The sequence below is a fragment of the Gracilinanus agilis genome, chromosome 4, assembly GCF_016433145.1.
Source record: "Gracilinanus agilis isolate LMUSP501 chromosome 4, AgileGrace, whole genome shotgun sequence".
NCBI classification, from domain to species: domain Eukaryota; kingdom Metazoa; phylum Chordata; class Mammalia; order Didelphimorphia; family Didelphidae; genus Gracilinanus; species Gracilinanus agilis.
This window is the reverse complement of record NC_058133.1, coordinates 82658169-82675911: the sequence shown is the minus strand read 5'-3', so window position 1 is coordinate 82675911 and position 17743 is coordinate 82658169. Positions and strand designations below refer to the sequence as shown.

Sequence of the window (17743 nt, the reverse complement as noted above, 5' to 3'; positions counted from 1 at the left end):
AAGTTCTTTGACTCCAAATCTTTCTACTGCACATTAGTGGTATAAAAACCTTGGGGCTATTCTGTAATTTATCATTTTATATTTTTTTAGTCAACTTTAAAATGAATTTTCCCAGCATAAATATAAATTAAGTTTTACTATGTTGGACAGCAATACTGTTTCAAGAATGATCAGAATTATTAAAAAATAAGAGGGCATTTTCTGCATAAATGGCCTCCCTTACCTTGAACATGAAGGGTTACATGCCGATATGCAGAGCCAGCTGCATTCCTGGCAACACAGGTGTACCTTCCAGCATGGTCTAATTTAGCAGACGTTATTTCAATTGCCCCTGGAGAGAAAAAGCACATGATGTATATTGACTGTGATGCTGTGATGCAATACAACAAATTTGTTTAGCAGTCCTATCCAGATCACATCTCATTTATATCCAAACACTTTGCCATGCAACCAAATTAATAATATTTCCAGTCCTTCTGCTTAGGGGAGTGCTTATCTATTCAGGAACAAATGTATCCTGGAGGGTTCCTACTCTGCCAGCTTCTCCAGTGGTTCATCTCTTTGAAGTCTTCTAAACCCTCAAGTGGAGGAAAAAGGAGATTTTTCTATTCCCATATTATATCTGTGCCTGATTAATCCTGATATATAAATTTCATTCATTTCACTGAACATAGTACCTAATGAATAATTTAAGAAATAACTTATAGAATTCATAAAAATTAAAATAATTTATAGAGAATCTTACAGTTCACAAAATATTTTTCTCTCAAAAGACCTGTGAGAGATAGTACGTGTATTATCATCATCTTTCCCTGATTGATTTTCTACCATTAATGCCCCAAGGAGAACTTATTATTTAAAAAAGGTTAAAAAAACCCTCCATTTTTCTGTACATTCTCCCCTTCAGGGAGTTTTGTCAAGGGTTAATAGCATATTTAGTCTATCAATTATGTAATCTCAGCATGATTTCAACCCCTTCCTCCCATATGCCCCCATAAATATAGTCAATTGCCAAATTTCACCAGTTATACATCCACAATATCTCTTGCACTGAACCACTTCACTTTAGTCCACCACCTCTTGCTTGGACTCTGACAATGGTCTCTTTAATTGGGCTCTCCCTATCCCATTTCTTTATCTTACTCTGGTTGCCAGTGATTTTCCTAAAGTCCAGTTCTTATCATGTCCCTCCTCCTGCTCAGACTCTAAATGTCCTTATTCCTGGATAAAATATAAATTCTTTTGACTTTTAAAGATCTCTTCCACTTGGGCCCAAACTGTCTTTTCAGCATTATTTAGAAATTGCTTAATTTCTCACTCTACTGTTCAGCTGAACTGACTTCTCAACTCCTTAGATGATACTCTCTCTTCTATCTCAATGTCTTTACATGGCCTTCCTCTATGTTTGGAATGTACTGTTTTCTTATAATCCTTTACTTCCTTCAAGATGCCCCCCAAACAGTATCTTTCTGATCTCTCACTACTGCTACTGTCTTCCTTCCCCAACTCCCTCGTGTTTATTTTGCATTTATTCTGTATATAATACTATCATAAAAAAGAAAGCTATTATATATAGTCACTGATTGATTGGGCAGTTAGGTGGAGCAGTGGATGATGTTAGGAGCCTCACCTTCCAGAATTCAAATATGGTCTCAGACATTTCCTAGCTGTGTGACCCTGGGCAAATTATTTAACCCCGTTTGCCTCAGTTATGCAATTATAAAATGAGCTGGAGAAGGAAATGGCAATCTTCCTCCAGTATCTTTGTCAAGAAAACCTCAAATGGGGTCATAAAAAGTTAGGAGGATGAATTTAAAAAAAAGACCATTTATATAGTATTTTAAAGTCTATAAAGTTCTTTAGTTATGTTATCTCATTTGATTCTCTCAATAACCAGATGAGGAAGGTACTCTTCTTTTATGGATGAGGAAACTAGAACTAAGAGAGTTTAAGTGACTTGACAAAGGTCACATAAACCACGGGCACTATAGATATTTCAATACCATCATAGAAATCAATTTTTTTTGCATGAAGTAATACCTGAAGAAAGAATTCTGTAGCCATCTCCCCTTGGAAGCAGCCTTATTCCATTCTTTGACCAGTGAATTGAGGGTGGTGGTACACCTGAAGTAGTACAGGTAATCACTACAGGAGACAATTTAGTTACCAAGAGATCGGTTGTCTCATCTGCTATGGAAGGTGGAACTAAAAAATAAGAAAAAAGAAATGATACTATCAGTGTTTTCAAAGTTTTTACAAATTTCTAAAACACAAATATGCAGCTTTTGCTTTTGCTTTTTCCTTTATAGTGAATTCTATTTGACTGCAATATTTATTAATATTCTCTGACCAATTATTTAATGAGGAATGGCTAATAGGCTCAAATATGTTTATTAATTGCTTATGTATCTAAGATACCAAACCCTAATCACAAAGATTTAATTGCGCATTAATTTTATGTATGCTAATACTTTTCATTTTGATGCAACAAAAATTATTTACTTTAACTTTTACAAGTGCCTTTTATTCTTGTTGTGGTAAGAATACATGTCTACTTTTAGATGTGAGAGATATGTGATCAGTTTTTGTCTAATAGTTTGATAATTGTTAAATTGTATGACAATTTATAATTGTTGAATTGACTGTTAAGTTTATGTATCCATTTGGAATGTAATATGGAATGGAATATAAGGTGTTAAGTCTGTTTACTTTCTGCCAGACTGCTTTCTAGTTATTCTAAGTAATCTTTTCAAAGATAGTGTTCTTTCCTCACAAACTTGTATGTTCCACTTTATCCAACATTACACTTCACAGTGAATGCTATTTGACTACAGAACTGAGAAGACCAGAAAGGCTTCTGATGAAATGTTAGGTATAATAAAGTATGTCTTCGTATTTATTCTGACAAAGTCATACCTTGTACAATGAGACTAATGGTTCTTTGATCCTCTCCAGCATCATTTGATACTGTGCATTCGTAGACTGCAGTGTCATCCACAGTAGGTGAAATGATAACTAGCGATCCAGAAGACAACAGCCTGGAAGAGATGTTTCAAAAGTCTGAGTTACTTGAGACATAATGAATCGTTTAGTAATTTCCTAGAGTTTTTTATTTCATGAGGCATTGGTTAAAACATTTAGATTCCTCTAGGTCAACTTCATTATTAAATAAAATTTTCAATTAGTCCTAGCATTACCCATAAAGATTCTAACTGCTAGCCTAGAAGAAATGGGAAAAATTGGAGTTTTGCACTCAAAGTTGATTCATCATGATTATTAATAATAAAAAGCACTTTCTTTACAAAACTATAATGTAGTCAACTAATCAACTAGTGGATAGCTTGATGGCTCAAGATAAAATGCTGGGTCTGGAATCAGGAAGACCTGAAATCAAATCTGGCCTCATATACTTACTAGTTGTGTGATCCTGGGCAAGTCATTTAACCTCTGCTTGCCTTAATCCATTAGAGAAGTAAATGGCAAATCATTCCAGTATCTTTGCAAAGAAAACCCCATGTACAGAATAGCCCATGGAGTCAGGAAGAGTCAGTCACAACTGAACAACAGCGCAACAACATGTAACACCTAGTATGAAATATCTAATAATCAAATGGCATTAGAACTCAAAAGAGAAGATAGTGGTATGAGAATTAACTGAGACAAAATAAAATAATTAAATTTACTAACCAAATAACTTTTATAACCTTTTATACTTAAAAAATTAATATATAATATGCTTCCTTTTTTGATTCAGTAAACTGTTTTTCACTATGGCACTGAATTCAGAAAATTTTGATATTCTTTAATTCATCATCATGAAGATATTGAATATTAAGGATACCTTTGACAACAGTCCATTTTTCCAAATATATCTTTGATCATAGCACACAGGTTATTGATGGAGTTTAAATAAGGCAAGATCCCAGGCCATTGAAACATATTTATCTCCATTTCTTGGATTTATTTCTCAGCCTTTTGTGATGTGTGACATGGTTCAAAGTTAAGTTATAGTAATCTGTCTCCATTTGTAATTTCTACAATTCTGGAAAAAATTCTCTTTAGCAGAACCTGAATATATTTGCCAGAGTTCATGATTTCTTCAGTGGGGAATTTTGGGCCCCCTAGAAGTAAAAAAGTTTCAAAACATGTTTTGGGGTGAGTTTTTAAAAGCCTGACAAAGATGCACAGATCTTACAGACTTATCTGGACTTTTTCTAACAATGCTTTTAGTATAACCTTAACTAAAAATGGAGTGTCATTAGTGAAATTACACTTTTCTTCCCAATCTTCTATGGTCCAATTTTAGTTTTGCTTGCCCAGGACAAGTCTCTTTTTTCCATCATGACCAAGGTTAGGCAGTTACTCTATTCTTTCTGTCCTCCCAATCTTCTCACTCTTCTTCCCACTTCAAGAAGTCTATACTATACTCTAGAGCAGTGATGGGCAAACTATGGCACACAGCCAGATGCAGGCCCCCTGAAATGTTCTATCTGGCTGCTCGACATTATTCCTAACTCAACGAATATAATGAGTAGGATACAACACAATGAAACTTGGAAAGAGTTGCCTTAGAAACAGACTGACAAATGAGCACTTCCTTTCCTTTGGCCCCCTCTTTAAAAAGTTTGCCCATCACTGCTCTAGAGGGATGGATAATAATTCTTCTAGCTGACACCTTTTTCTAATTTTTTTTCTTGTTTTCAGAGTATTAATCAAGCTCTTTGATAGAAGCATACCAGTTTTTGCAGGTGGTTTTAGTTTTCAGGTTAACTTTCCCTTAAGTTTCAGTGTGTATAATTGTCATAGGGATTGCATCACCCTCCTCAAGGGGGGGACTGCATAATTGTCATAGGGATTGTATAATTATCATAAAACTAAAAAAAACTTTTGAGAAAGAAACATTTTAGTAAAGAGATCTTGAGAACTCTTTGAATCTAGCAGATGAATTGTTCGAAAAAGCCATCATGAAGATGTCTGAAGAAACCTCCAGAGCATGAGAAGATCCAGCATAAAGTTTGGAGTATAACTGATTGAACTTTGGGGGGTTGAATGCAAGTATTTTGAATGTAAACTTGTATGCCACAGGGGACTGCCCCCTAATTGGCTTATTGTCAATGCACCTAGGAAACATTGGTTTGCTCTCTCTCACTCTCTCTCTATCTCTTTTATTTCCCTCTTCTCTCTATTATAGTTTAAAATGATCACAGGGGGGATTGTGAAAGGGAATTCTTTGTTCTCTTTGTCTATTCTGAGTTTACACTTGTGAAAAGGGAATCCTTTATTCTCTTTGCCTACTTAAAGTTGACACTTTGGTTAACATTAACTTAAAGTACCCCTACTTAGTACCTCACTAGACTGAAGACAGAATTAACTCTCTTTTGTCTACCTTTTAAATTGAATCAACAAAAGATTGTACACCCTACTTAGTGCTAGGTGAGATGCCAGTAAGATACTTGGAGAGCTCCACCTTTTTTTGTAACTCAATCAGTCAGAAACTTGTGAATTCTTTTAAGAGTTCACCCCCTCAGAAACTGCTTAACCAGGAAACTGTGAACCTTTTTGATGAGAAATTGATCTTCAGAAGGTGAGAAGTCTATCCCACAGACACTCCTCAGGGCAGTATTAGACAATTTGGAAACTATGATTGGCCCCTTTGAAGAGGGGAGGAAATAAGAAGTCACCAAACTCCATCAGAGGATATTATCTTTGAGAAGATAGTCTGAAGAGATTTTCTTCTGGAGATAGTCTTTTTATTGGGGAGAGTCTTTGAGGGAGCTTTGCAGGACACTGTGGATCATAAGTTTGGAGCTCCTCTTCAGCTTAGACTCTAACTCTTGGTCTACTTCGTTGGGTGAGTGAAAAGGGCTGATTCCTTTCCCAGTTTCTGGAGAGACTAGTTTCCATCTTGGAGGAGGTCACAGTGGTTACTCACCAACGGTCCTCATAGCTGAGGACTAGTATAGGTATTTTCTCTAACCTCCTTCACATTTTTCTACTTTATTGTTTCCCCTCTCTTTTGTAAATAAATTTCCGACTTGAGATATAATAAATATTGGTGACCACATAATTTCATAAAAGCATTGTCCAATCATTGATTTTCACCTTTACAAGTGTGACATTCTATTTCATTGCAGGTTTGAGTGATTTTTGAAATGCAGAATTCCTCCACATTAATAATCTCTGTAAAATCTCCAATAGCCACTGAATAATAGCTAGCACTTATAAAGCATTTTAAAATTTGTAATATGCTTTATACAAATCTCATTTTATCCTCAAAATAATACTTGAAGATAGGTGTTATCATTATGCCCATTTTACAAATGAGGAAACTGAGATAGATATAGATTAATTGACTTTTCTATTGTCACATATAGAGTGTCTGAGGTTGGATTTTAATTCAAGTCTTCCTCATTCCAGGGATCCATTGCACCATCTTGTTATTGAAATATGCTCTTAGCACTTACAGCAAGAGCTATAATTTTTGCATATTTGCTTATAGTAATAACCATTCTTAAAAAACATAGAATAGAATTCAAACATGGTAAAAGTGATCAATGAAATCCAAAGAGATGATGCCATACATATGTTTGGCATGAAATTCAGCCCTCAGCTGACAAGAGAATTAACTAAAGGTAGTGAAATCAGTTCAACCAGGTTTCATCTGATCCAGGTCAAAGATTCTGAGCCAGCTTAGTGTCAGTGGAAGCACACATGCATGACCACTGTTGTCACGAAAAGAGACCATATCTAAATTTCTTCATTCTAAAATAATTTACATACCATTGTATATAGGTTTTGGAGTGTTAGGCACAAAAATGATACTTGAGAAAGATTAAATAAAAAAGGGAACAGCATCCAAGAAAGCACCTTGGGCACATGCATAGTGGATAAGTCACAAATGTAAAGGAGGCTGAGAACCGAGGTCAGACAGGGAGGGGGAAAACCTAAAGACCAGAGATTTGTAAAAATAGTGTACAAGAGGAGAAGGTCTTGTCAAATACTGCAGAGATTATGAAAGAAGAGGATTGAGAAAAAGAGGTATTCAACTTGAAAAATAAGAAATCACTGGCCATGAGGAAAATTCGACAGAAATACAAATTTTACATGGAGGTGAAGTAGTCTCTATGTTAAGAAAAATTTCTGCAAAGTATTTAAAAGTTGATTTTCTTCAAGTCCTGTACTTTCTATTCTGTTGTCATGGATAAAGATTTAAATTCTCTTCCATTCTCCCTTCATCTCCCTCCCCTACACAGCAGTAGGAAAATGAGGTTTTAGGATGAAATATTTCTCACCTGTAGGAATTTTGATTCTGATCCACATTAAGAAATTGTCCATTCTTCTTCCAAGTTATTGATGGTCTTGGGATTCCGGTTGCTTCACATGCCAGAGTAGTTTGAACATTAACAGTAACAGTAATATTGGTAGATCCAGGAGCAACAGACGGAGGGACTAAAAGAATGTATCACCAAATTAGGAATAAATCCAATGGAATATACTCAGATTTTCCTTATATCTTTGATACTCCAAATACTTAATTTTCTTTTCTTCTATTTTTAGCTAGCCAGGTAATAAAGTTCTATAAATTTGTATACTTAGCTCATGGCATTAACCACAGTAGAAAAAATCCTTGATTATTTATTATAAAATGTGATATACTTAAATATCCCAGAATGTCAGGGTTTCCTGAAATTATCATCACAAAATAGAAACTAATTTAAACCCTTGAAGTTTTCCAATTCAACCTCCAATTCCTGGGTGTTTATAAATATATATTTACCATGGACTTGTAAATCAATTCGCTTGCGTTCTGTTCCAGCAGCATTGGTGGCCATGCACAAATACCTCCCAGTGTCACTGACATGTGCTGAGTGAATATGAAGGAATCCATTCTCTGAGACAGAATATCTAAAATAAAGGCATAAACAAATGTTGTCAAGTTCATAGTAGGCTGAGGAGAATACACACCAAGTGTCCTGAATTAGTCTCATTTTCCTACTTTCCATTTTTCCAGTATTTCCATATTTTCCTTATTTCCACACATCCCTTATTTTATTACCATCAGAGTAAATTTTTTAGTTACATTTCTCCTAGTCCTGAACCCTTTTCTGGGCTGGATAAACTTATAATAATGTAATAGAATTATGCAAATAGACTACCAAATCTCAAAGGAAATGGGCCTATAGTTGATGATCTTAAACATGAGATTCATTGTTATGCTCTGGCAATTCACCTGGAACATATTCAGAGCACTGCACATAATTGTTTACAATAATTCCATTTTAGAATATTTTAGAATAAAGAGGATAGCAGTTCTGAATATAAAATGGGCTAAAAATAATACTCTTTGCAAAGGTTCAAGAATTCATACTTCTAATCTCATAGTATTTATGCAATTGAAGAACTGTAGCTATTTTAAACTAATTATCTCTTGCGATATTACCTGGCATTATTTCCAGTTAGAATGGCTCCATCTTTTCTCCAAGTAATCCTTGGGGTTGGTACACCTTCAACTACACATTCCAGAACAGCTGATTTGTTTACGTGAACAACAAGACTCTGAGGGCCACCTTTTATGGTGGGAGAAACTGCACAGAAAACATTCAATTAAAACTAGAAACACATTTTCACTTAAGGTCTTGAAAAGGTTAAGTTATCACAAGGTAAACTTTGAGCTAAATATGTAGATTTGTCTGCAACTGATTTGTGTTCATGGAAATAGAATCAGTTTATAGTTCCGAAAGTTAAGGATTGTGTTACTCAAGATACCTTGGGTCTCACCACACAAAGGAGAAACTTTAAATCTCTGATATCATGTGAGAAATCTAGTTCCTTGCAAGAAGTTTCAATAAAAATCAGCTTTGGCCTGATGCAAATTAAAGATGATATTTCATGTTCCTGCTGGCCAAAAGAATGGTTTGAAAATATTGACACTGGCACAACTTTTCTTTAAATGAAGAACAGAAAGTGGGATTTTTAAAGAAACACATCTGTGACTAATCTTTCTAGTCTCAGTGCAGTTCACTTTATTACATACTGAGTTCATCTGGGAACAAAGAACCCAGATTTGAATTTTGGCATGAATGACATAAGCTGCATTGTCATTCATCAACATGTATAATCGCACAAGCTACAAATCTAAGGGCTATTTGGGGGAGAAAATCTGATATCCTCTTCCTGAAAGTTGGCAGAGCTTAGTCTTTGGATTTTATCTGTTAAAAGATGATTATTTCCTTTTAACCAAAAAATGCAATTCTGATTCCCATTTAGACGATGATCAGTTAACTCATCATAGACAAATAATAAACTTCTAATGATTCATGTCCTTCATGTGAAATAAATAATGTCTACCCCTCTCCTCAGAGCAATTTAGTCAATTAATATCCAGGAGAGGAAGTCATAAACATAATAGAATGTTCATCTCAGAGTCCACAAAGACTAGTTTCAGGTTCAACTTCACACACACACACACACACACACACACACACACACACACACACACACACATTCTATAACTAGGCATGGTTATACCTATGTAACTATAACTATATATAATATATATAACTGTAACTATGTATACGTGTATATAGAATTATAATTATATATAACTAGCTATATATGTATATAACTATATGTGTCTACATGTAACTGTAACTATATATATATAACTTTATGTCAGTATATAACAATATAACTATATATAAGTCTAACGATATATAACTTTATGTTAATAAATAACTATATAACAATATATGTCTACATATAACTATATGTAACTTTGTCTATTTATAACAATATAACTATATGTCTATATATAACCAACTATATATAACTTTATGTTAACATATACCAATATATGTCTACATATAACTATAATTATATATATATAACTTTATGTCAATATATAACAATATAACTATATATGTCTGTATATAACTATATACATATCTTTATGTCAATATGTAACAATATAACTATATATTTCTACACATAACTCTCTCTATGTAATTTTATCTTAATATATAACAATATAACTATATATGTCTACATATAACTGTAATTATATTTTTTACAAAAACTTTATGTCAGTATATAACAATACATATGCCTACATATAACTTTAACTATATATATAACTTTATGTTAATATAACAATTTCTTTGTATATAGAACTATATATAACTTTATGTTATATATACTATATAACTTTATATATAACTATATATAACTTTGTTAATATATAACAATATAAGTACATATGTCTATATAACTATATATGTATATATCACTCTATAACTCTTTCTATAACTATATATGTGTGTATGTGTGTGTGTAACTACGTCCTGGTTCCTAGCCATATTCAGCATACATGAAATGAAAAATCAGCTGAACTGATGATGTGAGGATTGCGTTTACACCTTCTTCAAAGGCTTTGTTCTGAAGGGCCCTGCATTGAAGAATTCTAGGGCTACTCCTAAGAGAAGCACGATACAGTGTTCTTTGGGATTGGGTACCAGTTTACAGAACTCACACTTCTAATAATGATTTTCATTATATTTAACTCACCTGAAATATGACCACTACATAGAAAAGAATTTCTGGTGTCAAGAAATTTAACTTTATTGATTCATTTGGAGTATAAAATGTTAAAATATATCTTTGCTATTAATTATTATGGAAAAAATTTGACCACATTCAAAAAGTAGGCAAAGTTGATGCTTTTTCTTACCATTTACAGTCAGAGCAAATTCCCTAGTAGTCTTTCCTGCAATATTACTTGCAACACAGGTGTAGCTGGCTGTATCTCCTAGGTCTGCATTGTTGATCTGTAAGTATCGCCCACCAGATAGGATACGGATTCGTGGAGTTGCCTAAATTCAATAAACAAAACATATTGTTATAGTAATTTAGGTAATATGCAAATATCATCATTTTTAACACAATAAAAAAGCCTGAAGTTAGGTCAGATAAAGTTATTTTGTGAAATTTATGAATGTTTTCTCCCGACTGAAACTTGTAAAACTTATGGTGCTAATCTGTGATTTTGAGCCAATGAAAGCTCACTCCCCCGATACAGAACTAGCATGAACGCAGTCCTCACATCATCAGTTCAGCTGATTTTTCATTTCATGTATGCTGAATATGGCTAGGAACCAGGACATAGTTACACACACACATACACACATATAAGTGTACATAAATATATATATATATATATATATGTATATATATATACACACACACACATATAGTTATAGAGAGAGTTATAGAGTGATATATACATATATAGTTATATAGACATATATACTTATATTGTTATATATTAACAAAGTTATATATATAGTTATATATAAAGTTATATAGTCTTAATGAGTTGCCTAGGGCTATAGAGAGATTAAGTGAATTACCCATAAGTATAGAGCTAGTATATGTCCCAGGTAGAACCTAAGACCAGAATTTTGGGACTTTGAGATGAATACTCTATTATGTTTATGAATTCCTCTCCTGGATGTTAATTGACTAAATCACTCGCAGGAGAGGGGTAGACATTATTTACTTCACATGAAAGACACAAGTCATTAGAAGTTTGTGATTTATCTATGATGACTTAACTGATCATTGTCTAAAGGACAATCAGAACCGAGACCACCTAATCTGCTGTCTGTGACTTTTCATCAGATGAAATTGCTTCCTTTTGTGTCTGTCTAGTAGACACTTCAAGACTTTTTAAAAATTTATTTAAATTTATTTACTTTAAAAAATGTTTTTACACATTTATATGATTCATTTTCTTTCTCTCACCTCTTCCCTCCACCCTCCCAAAGCCGATAAGAGTTCCACTGAGTTATACAAATGTTATCACTTGATACCTATTTCCATATTATTCATTTTTGCAATAGAGCAATCTTTTAAAACCAAAACCCCGAATCATGTACCCACAAAAACAAGTGATACTGCCCTCCATCTTATTGTTCACTTTCCTTCAACATACTATTAATAGAATTTTGACATTTGTTCATAGGACTGAAGAAGAATAAAGAGAAGAAAAATGAGAAATCAAGCACAGTTGATACTTAAGATAAAATCAGAACATTCCAGACCAGAGCATCATATTCTCTAGAATCAAGCCAACTCTAAAATGTCACATGAACAATTGTAATGTCAATCAACTCCTGGGTGGTAGGGACACTAGAGAATTCAGTAAATGCCTTTTCCTTCAGGGGCTAGCATCCAATTCTTTTGAACCCAAGTTGGTTTTAAGGGTTTTGGGGATGCTCCAGTGAGTGGTCTAAAACCCAAAGGTAAGATCAGTTTGATGTGTAGCCTGACTTTTTTTTTTCCTCAACAAAATGCCTATGAAGATAAACTTTATGAAATTTACCTGTAACCGTTCTCCATTCTTAAGCCAAGTAATTACAGGTGGGGGTACTGCATCTGATTTGCATTCCAGTGTAACTTGTCTGTTTTGTAACACAGTAATGTCCTGAAGATCACTGGTCCCAGCAATATTAGGTGGTACTGCAAATGACAACCAATGCATTAAAAACCTCATAGTAAATAAAGGATATAGGGCAACTTACAAAGTAATTTATTCTCTCTTTTTTTAAACCCTTACCTTGTGTCTTAGAATCAATACTGTGAGTATTGGTTCCAAGGCAGAAGAGTGGTAAGGGCAGGGCAGTTGGTGTTCGGTGACTTGCCCAGTATCTCACAACTAGGAAGTGTCCACCTAGCTGCTCCCAAATAATTTATTCTGACTTGTACTTGGATAACATTTTTTACGTTTCAGGGTCTTTTCATACATAGTCTTTAGCCACTTTGTGAGGCAGATTGAGTATTATTATCCCCATTTTCCAGCAAAGATATCTAAAGCACAAAGATGCAGCAATTTGTCCCCAAATTCCACTGTTCATGGCAGAATCAGAGTAAGATCTGAGGTCTCCTTATTCTTAGGTCATTTTTTTTTTGCACTAGATGAAGAGTTCTTAACTTAGAGTCTGTGAATGTGTTTCTTTAAAATATGTTTATAACTATATTTCAATATAATTGTTTTTGTAATCCTATATATTTTATTTTAAGAATTTGAAAACATTATGAGATAATGTCTAAAGGGTTGATGACATGAAAAACATCAAGAAGATCTACACTAGAAAAATTCTAAATTATTGTCAGAAATCATCATATTACTTTTTGTTTTATTACAAAAATATTACTAGCCTTGGGAGCCTACCATTTGGTCAATGGAAAAATACAACATAAGCTAACCAGAAGGCATTTTAGAATTTATTAAGTTACTAAGAGGATTTGTTCATTAAAAATAAACTCTTAATTTTACAAGTATCATATGGTATTTTTAGTATGTAGAATCAATATCTATCAATAAAAATGTAGACTGAAAAATATCTACTCACCTTAATTAGTATTACACATCAAATCATATTTAATTTTTTCTAACCAATTCGGCCAACCCTCAAAATATGAGTGTGGAATTCACGTCTGTTACTTCATCATGCAAAGACAGAACTGTAACCTGAAGTCAAGTGCATTCCTCTTCCTAGCTGGCTTTTTAGAGCCCAAGTTATGCAGTAAAGAATGAGCAAAACAGCTTGGCTTCAGGGTGACTATTCCAATCCCTACCCCATGTTTGTCATTCAAAAAAGGACTAGGTGAAAGAATATCAGAATCAAACAAGTAAAGAAAAAGGGAAAATTTTAAATATGAACATGCAAATTTCTTAGTGCATACCAAAATATTAACAAAAATTAACAAAATAATTAAATAAACAACATTATATTAAGTTATAGTAAATTTTTTAGCCTAATTAGGACATGTAATGATTTTAGGACTTTAGAGCAAACTTACCATGCACTCTCACTAAATATTCTCTATCAGCATCTCCTGCAGGACTAGATGCCAAGCATGTATATCTTCCTGTGTCCTCCACCTACAGGAAAAAGGATTCCATCATGTACACAAAATATATCCAAAGCGGATAAAAACAGGAAGAGAACAATCAAAATCTCCAAAAACCTCCTGAAGAAAGCATGATTATCAAAAGAAGAAAGAATTCAAGCTTTTTAGGTTTCTGTTCCACATATAAGAATCCCTTTAAGCCGCCAATGAGACCCAGTTATATTATGTTACAATATCATTTCAATATTTCATTTCATAAATGTTTGTAATTTATATGCTTCTGTTGAGATTTTGTTATAGTTTATAATATAAATTTTTAAAGTCTGTTGGGAAAATTCAAGTTGGAGAATAGCAGTAGAGATTATAAAAATAAAATACTAATAAAATGTATATGTAAACATAGAGCATTCATAATATATGTTCATACATATTAGAACAATGAGACATGTTGTAATTTAATGTCTTTGGCATAGTCTTAGACCAGTGAAAATTATACAATGCCAGATATTTTAAAAAAAAGATGAAAACTTTCATTAAAAATGTTTGATAAGTTATAAATATCCAGATTTTTATTAACTTTTCAAATTCTAATTTAAATAGTGTTTGCATATATTGTATATATAAATGCCTACAAAGAGCTATTCTTCTCTCAGTGAATAATTTATATTGAATAAGTAGAGAACACTGCTTTCATTTATTATCTAAGTACTCCCTAGGGAAACTGGGTATTTTATTTTGTTCTTATATTCAAATTCATGTATCTACAAAGAAGTATTTAGGAAAGCTTATGTCTTCAGAGAGTGTGAGAACTGTAAGAGTAGGATTTTTGGAATTGTTTAGATGGAATTTTAGAGTGCGTTACCTGTTACCAAGTCACTCAACTACATTGGTTTTCTGCTATCCATGGAATAAATAATAAACTCTTCCCCTTGGCTTTCAGGGTACTAAATAAATGGGTCCCTATTTACCTATTTACCTATCATTATACTGCTGTCCAAACAGGTCAAGTCTATGCACATCACATTTTTTAAACCCTTACTTTCTGTTTAAAATCAATACTAAGCATTAGTTCCAAGGCAGAAGAATGGTAAGGACCAGGCAATTGGGATTAAGTGACTTGCCCTGAGTCACATATTTAAGTAGTGTCTGAGGCCACATTTGAACCCAGCACCTCCCATCTCTAGACCTGGCTCTCTATCCATTGAGCTACCTAGCTGCCTGGTCAATGTATATTCTATGCTTATTCTCATCTTTCTGATTTTGCTTTGATACTTCTTGTGCCTATAAAAGTCTTCTTCCTTCTTTTCCAAATCCTACCAACTAAAGTTCTATGTTCTATATGAAACTGTCCCTGATAACTCTAGCAAACATCAATTATTTCTTTCCCGATCTCCCCTTACTCCCTACTATCCCAAATAGCACTTTGGCACCCAACTACATAACTGTTTTATTCTCTTGACATGTGAATTTTTCCTTGGAGGAGTCTTATTTCTACTAAAATAATACAAACTCTTTGAATATAACACTTAAGCATTACACTGGGCACACAGTAGATACTCAATAAATCCTGGTGGAATTGAAACTGAAAAACTTCAAATTTTGTAGTTTTTTTAGAATGTTGGCAAAGTCTTACAATATCAGATTCTATTAAAGTTCAAAGTTGTTTTGTTTTAATAAAACCAAATATTGTTTTTACACATATATTACCAAAATTGCCTCTACAAATAATAGTAACACAATATGGAGGTGACTCTGGGTTCTTACCAGTTATACTAGAAAAATTAACATTCTAAAAGATTCTACTATTCTGGAAAAGCTTTGAGTTAAATCCTAGATATATATTAGCTTTCTGAGGACCAGCTTAGCTAAATATGAAGAGGATCATCACCAGTAGACAGATCATTTGATGATTTGATTCCTTTTCCACGGCAATCAATGGGAAAAAAGAAAATGTCAAAACATCTCCTATCTATGCAGAGCATTCTATCCTTTCTTCCATGATGGTGGCTGAGTGAAAGAAAAGTGAATAGTGGATAAATGAATGATTTAGCAGATTACATATAATGACTAACTTAGTTGTTGGTACACTAAACATGAGAGGTACAGTGAGTTGACTCATTACTGGAGGAAGTGAATAAATGAATTCTGATATTTGATGAATCTGATAAATAAAACTGAAAGACAAAGTGAATCAAAAGCTAAATAGGACAGCTCACAAGCACTTCTTGGGAAGTATGAGTTAGCTGCATTTTGTTGCCAAGGGCAATAAAGAAAATAAGACCATAAATGTGGAGATGGAACAGACTTTGGAGATAGTTTGATCTCATCTTTACATTTTGTAGATAAGGAAACTGACCCTGAAAAGGAGAAATTATTTGCTCAAGAACATATCGATTAGTAATAGAAGAGGGATGGGGACTAATGACCTCTTAAAAGAAAGCACAGTTCATAAATATGTCATTAAGGGAGGAAACTCCAAGTGGAGATGGGCTCAAAAGCATGAATAGAGAGGTTAACCCTGATGAGAGGGCCACATGGTGGAAGTAACCCACATAACTGGTTTGTCAAAAAAATATGATTATAGGACCATAAAGCAAAAATTCAGTGGGTAATTGATAGTAGATGGTTGAACTAGTCAACCATAGGGTCAAGACTCTGACAGGAAGAAAGAAAGCTTTGACTAGGCTATATGAACTAGAATTCATGAATATGAAAAATAGGGTTAAGAAGATAAATCCTAGGGAGAAATGGAAGGATAAGAGACAATGATCAAAATAAGAAATTTCAGAATTCAGGAAAATGGCGGTGGCTGATGGTCAATTCAACTATCCTTGTGTGGCTGAGGCAGCATAAAGATGAAGGAAATTGAAGTTTAAGAGACTAGTGAACTGGAGGTGAAAGCATTTGAGGAGACATTCACTGGCAAGAATGATGTCAACAAGTAGGGAATTCTGTGGGCTAATGTTGAAGCTAAAAAGCTGGAAGAATGATTGGAAGGTCAATATGTGAGTGTGTAAAGGAGTTGGATTATATTACAAAGCCATATCATGTGAATCTTAATGGAAGAAGGGTTACTGAATTATGGTAGCAAAGGGATAGTCTAGAACTGGGAATGAGAAGCCAAGAATACATTTATTCTTCCTTCTGGCCCAATAATTTGGGAGGCATTTAAAAAAGGGTCTTTTGATATTAAGAAACATACACAGAGATGAAATGACTTTTGAAGAGAACCAGATTTCTGATAGCCTGATAAAATATAGACTATGAAGTAATGGAATATAGGATAAAGGGCAGTTTGTTGATAATGATTTCCAATGATGCAATGGAATAGGAGGGAAGAAGATATAGGTTGTGGAGGGGTAAGACCTTAGGCAGATGGGGATGCTTCTGGAGAGATAAGATGGAGAGAATATTTTTTTCCTCAGCAAAGACTGATTCTGCAGTGCCAGGAACTCAGAATGATCAGGTGATGGAATCATTCATCTTCTTGGATTCTGTGATGACTAAGCAAGGAAATGGGGGGGGGAGGGATCCTCACTGCCTCTGACTCTCAAGGGGCCTGAATCTGTTATTATTTTGAGAACCTAGAGATTGAGGGAGAATGTGTATATGTAGGGTAATTGGATCCCTGGGGGATGCGCTGATCTCATGCTTTGCACTCATCCCAGAGTCTCATCCAAAGATGGTGGCAGATAAGGCAAACCCAGGATATACCTTTCCCCCTCAAATAAAGTCCTTAAAGGCAGTCATATGAGACATTCCTTTCCAAATAGTACCTAACATTGATGCCTTACATTAGCAGTGCTTCAATAAATATTTGTTGATTAACTGA

The 17743-nt window shown here is 33.9% G+C and overlaps 1 protein-coding gene across 1 annotated transcript in view; it reads right to left on the bottom strand.

Annotated features, from left to right (window-relative positions):
• Positions 1-17743, bottom strand: part of HMCN1 (hemicentin 1) — a 526219-nt gene that overhangs the window by 80685 nt on the left and 427791 nt on the right. Inside the window, exons 70-78 of the mRNA XM_044672125.1 lie at positions 13861-13942; positions 12380-12516; positions 10727-10868; positions 8441-8585; positions 7778-7905; positions 7293-7449; positions 2917-3038; positions 2041-2205; positions 224-331 (exon numbers count right to left, since the gene is read on the bottom strand). Coding sequence (XP_044528060.1) covers positions 224-331; positions 2041-2205; positions 2917-3038; positions 7293-7449; positions 7778-7905; positions 8441-8585; positions 10727-10868; positions 12380-12516; positions 13861-13942 — 1186 coding nt within the window. The remainder of the gene's footprint in view (positions 1-223; positions 332-2040; positions 2206-2916; positions 3039-7292; positions 7450-7777; positions 7906-8440; positions 8586-10726; positions 10869-12379; positions 12517-13860; positions 13943-17743) is intronic.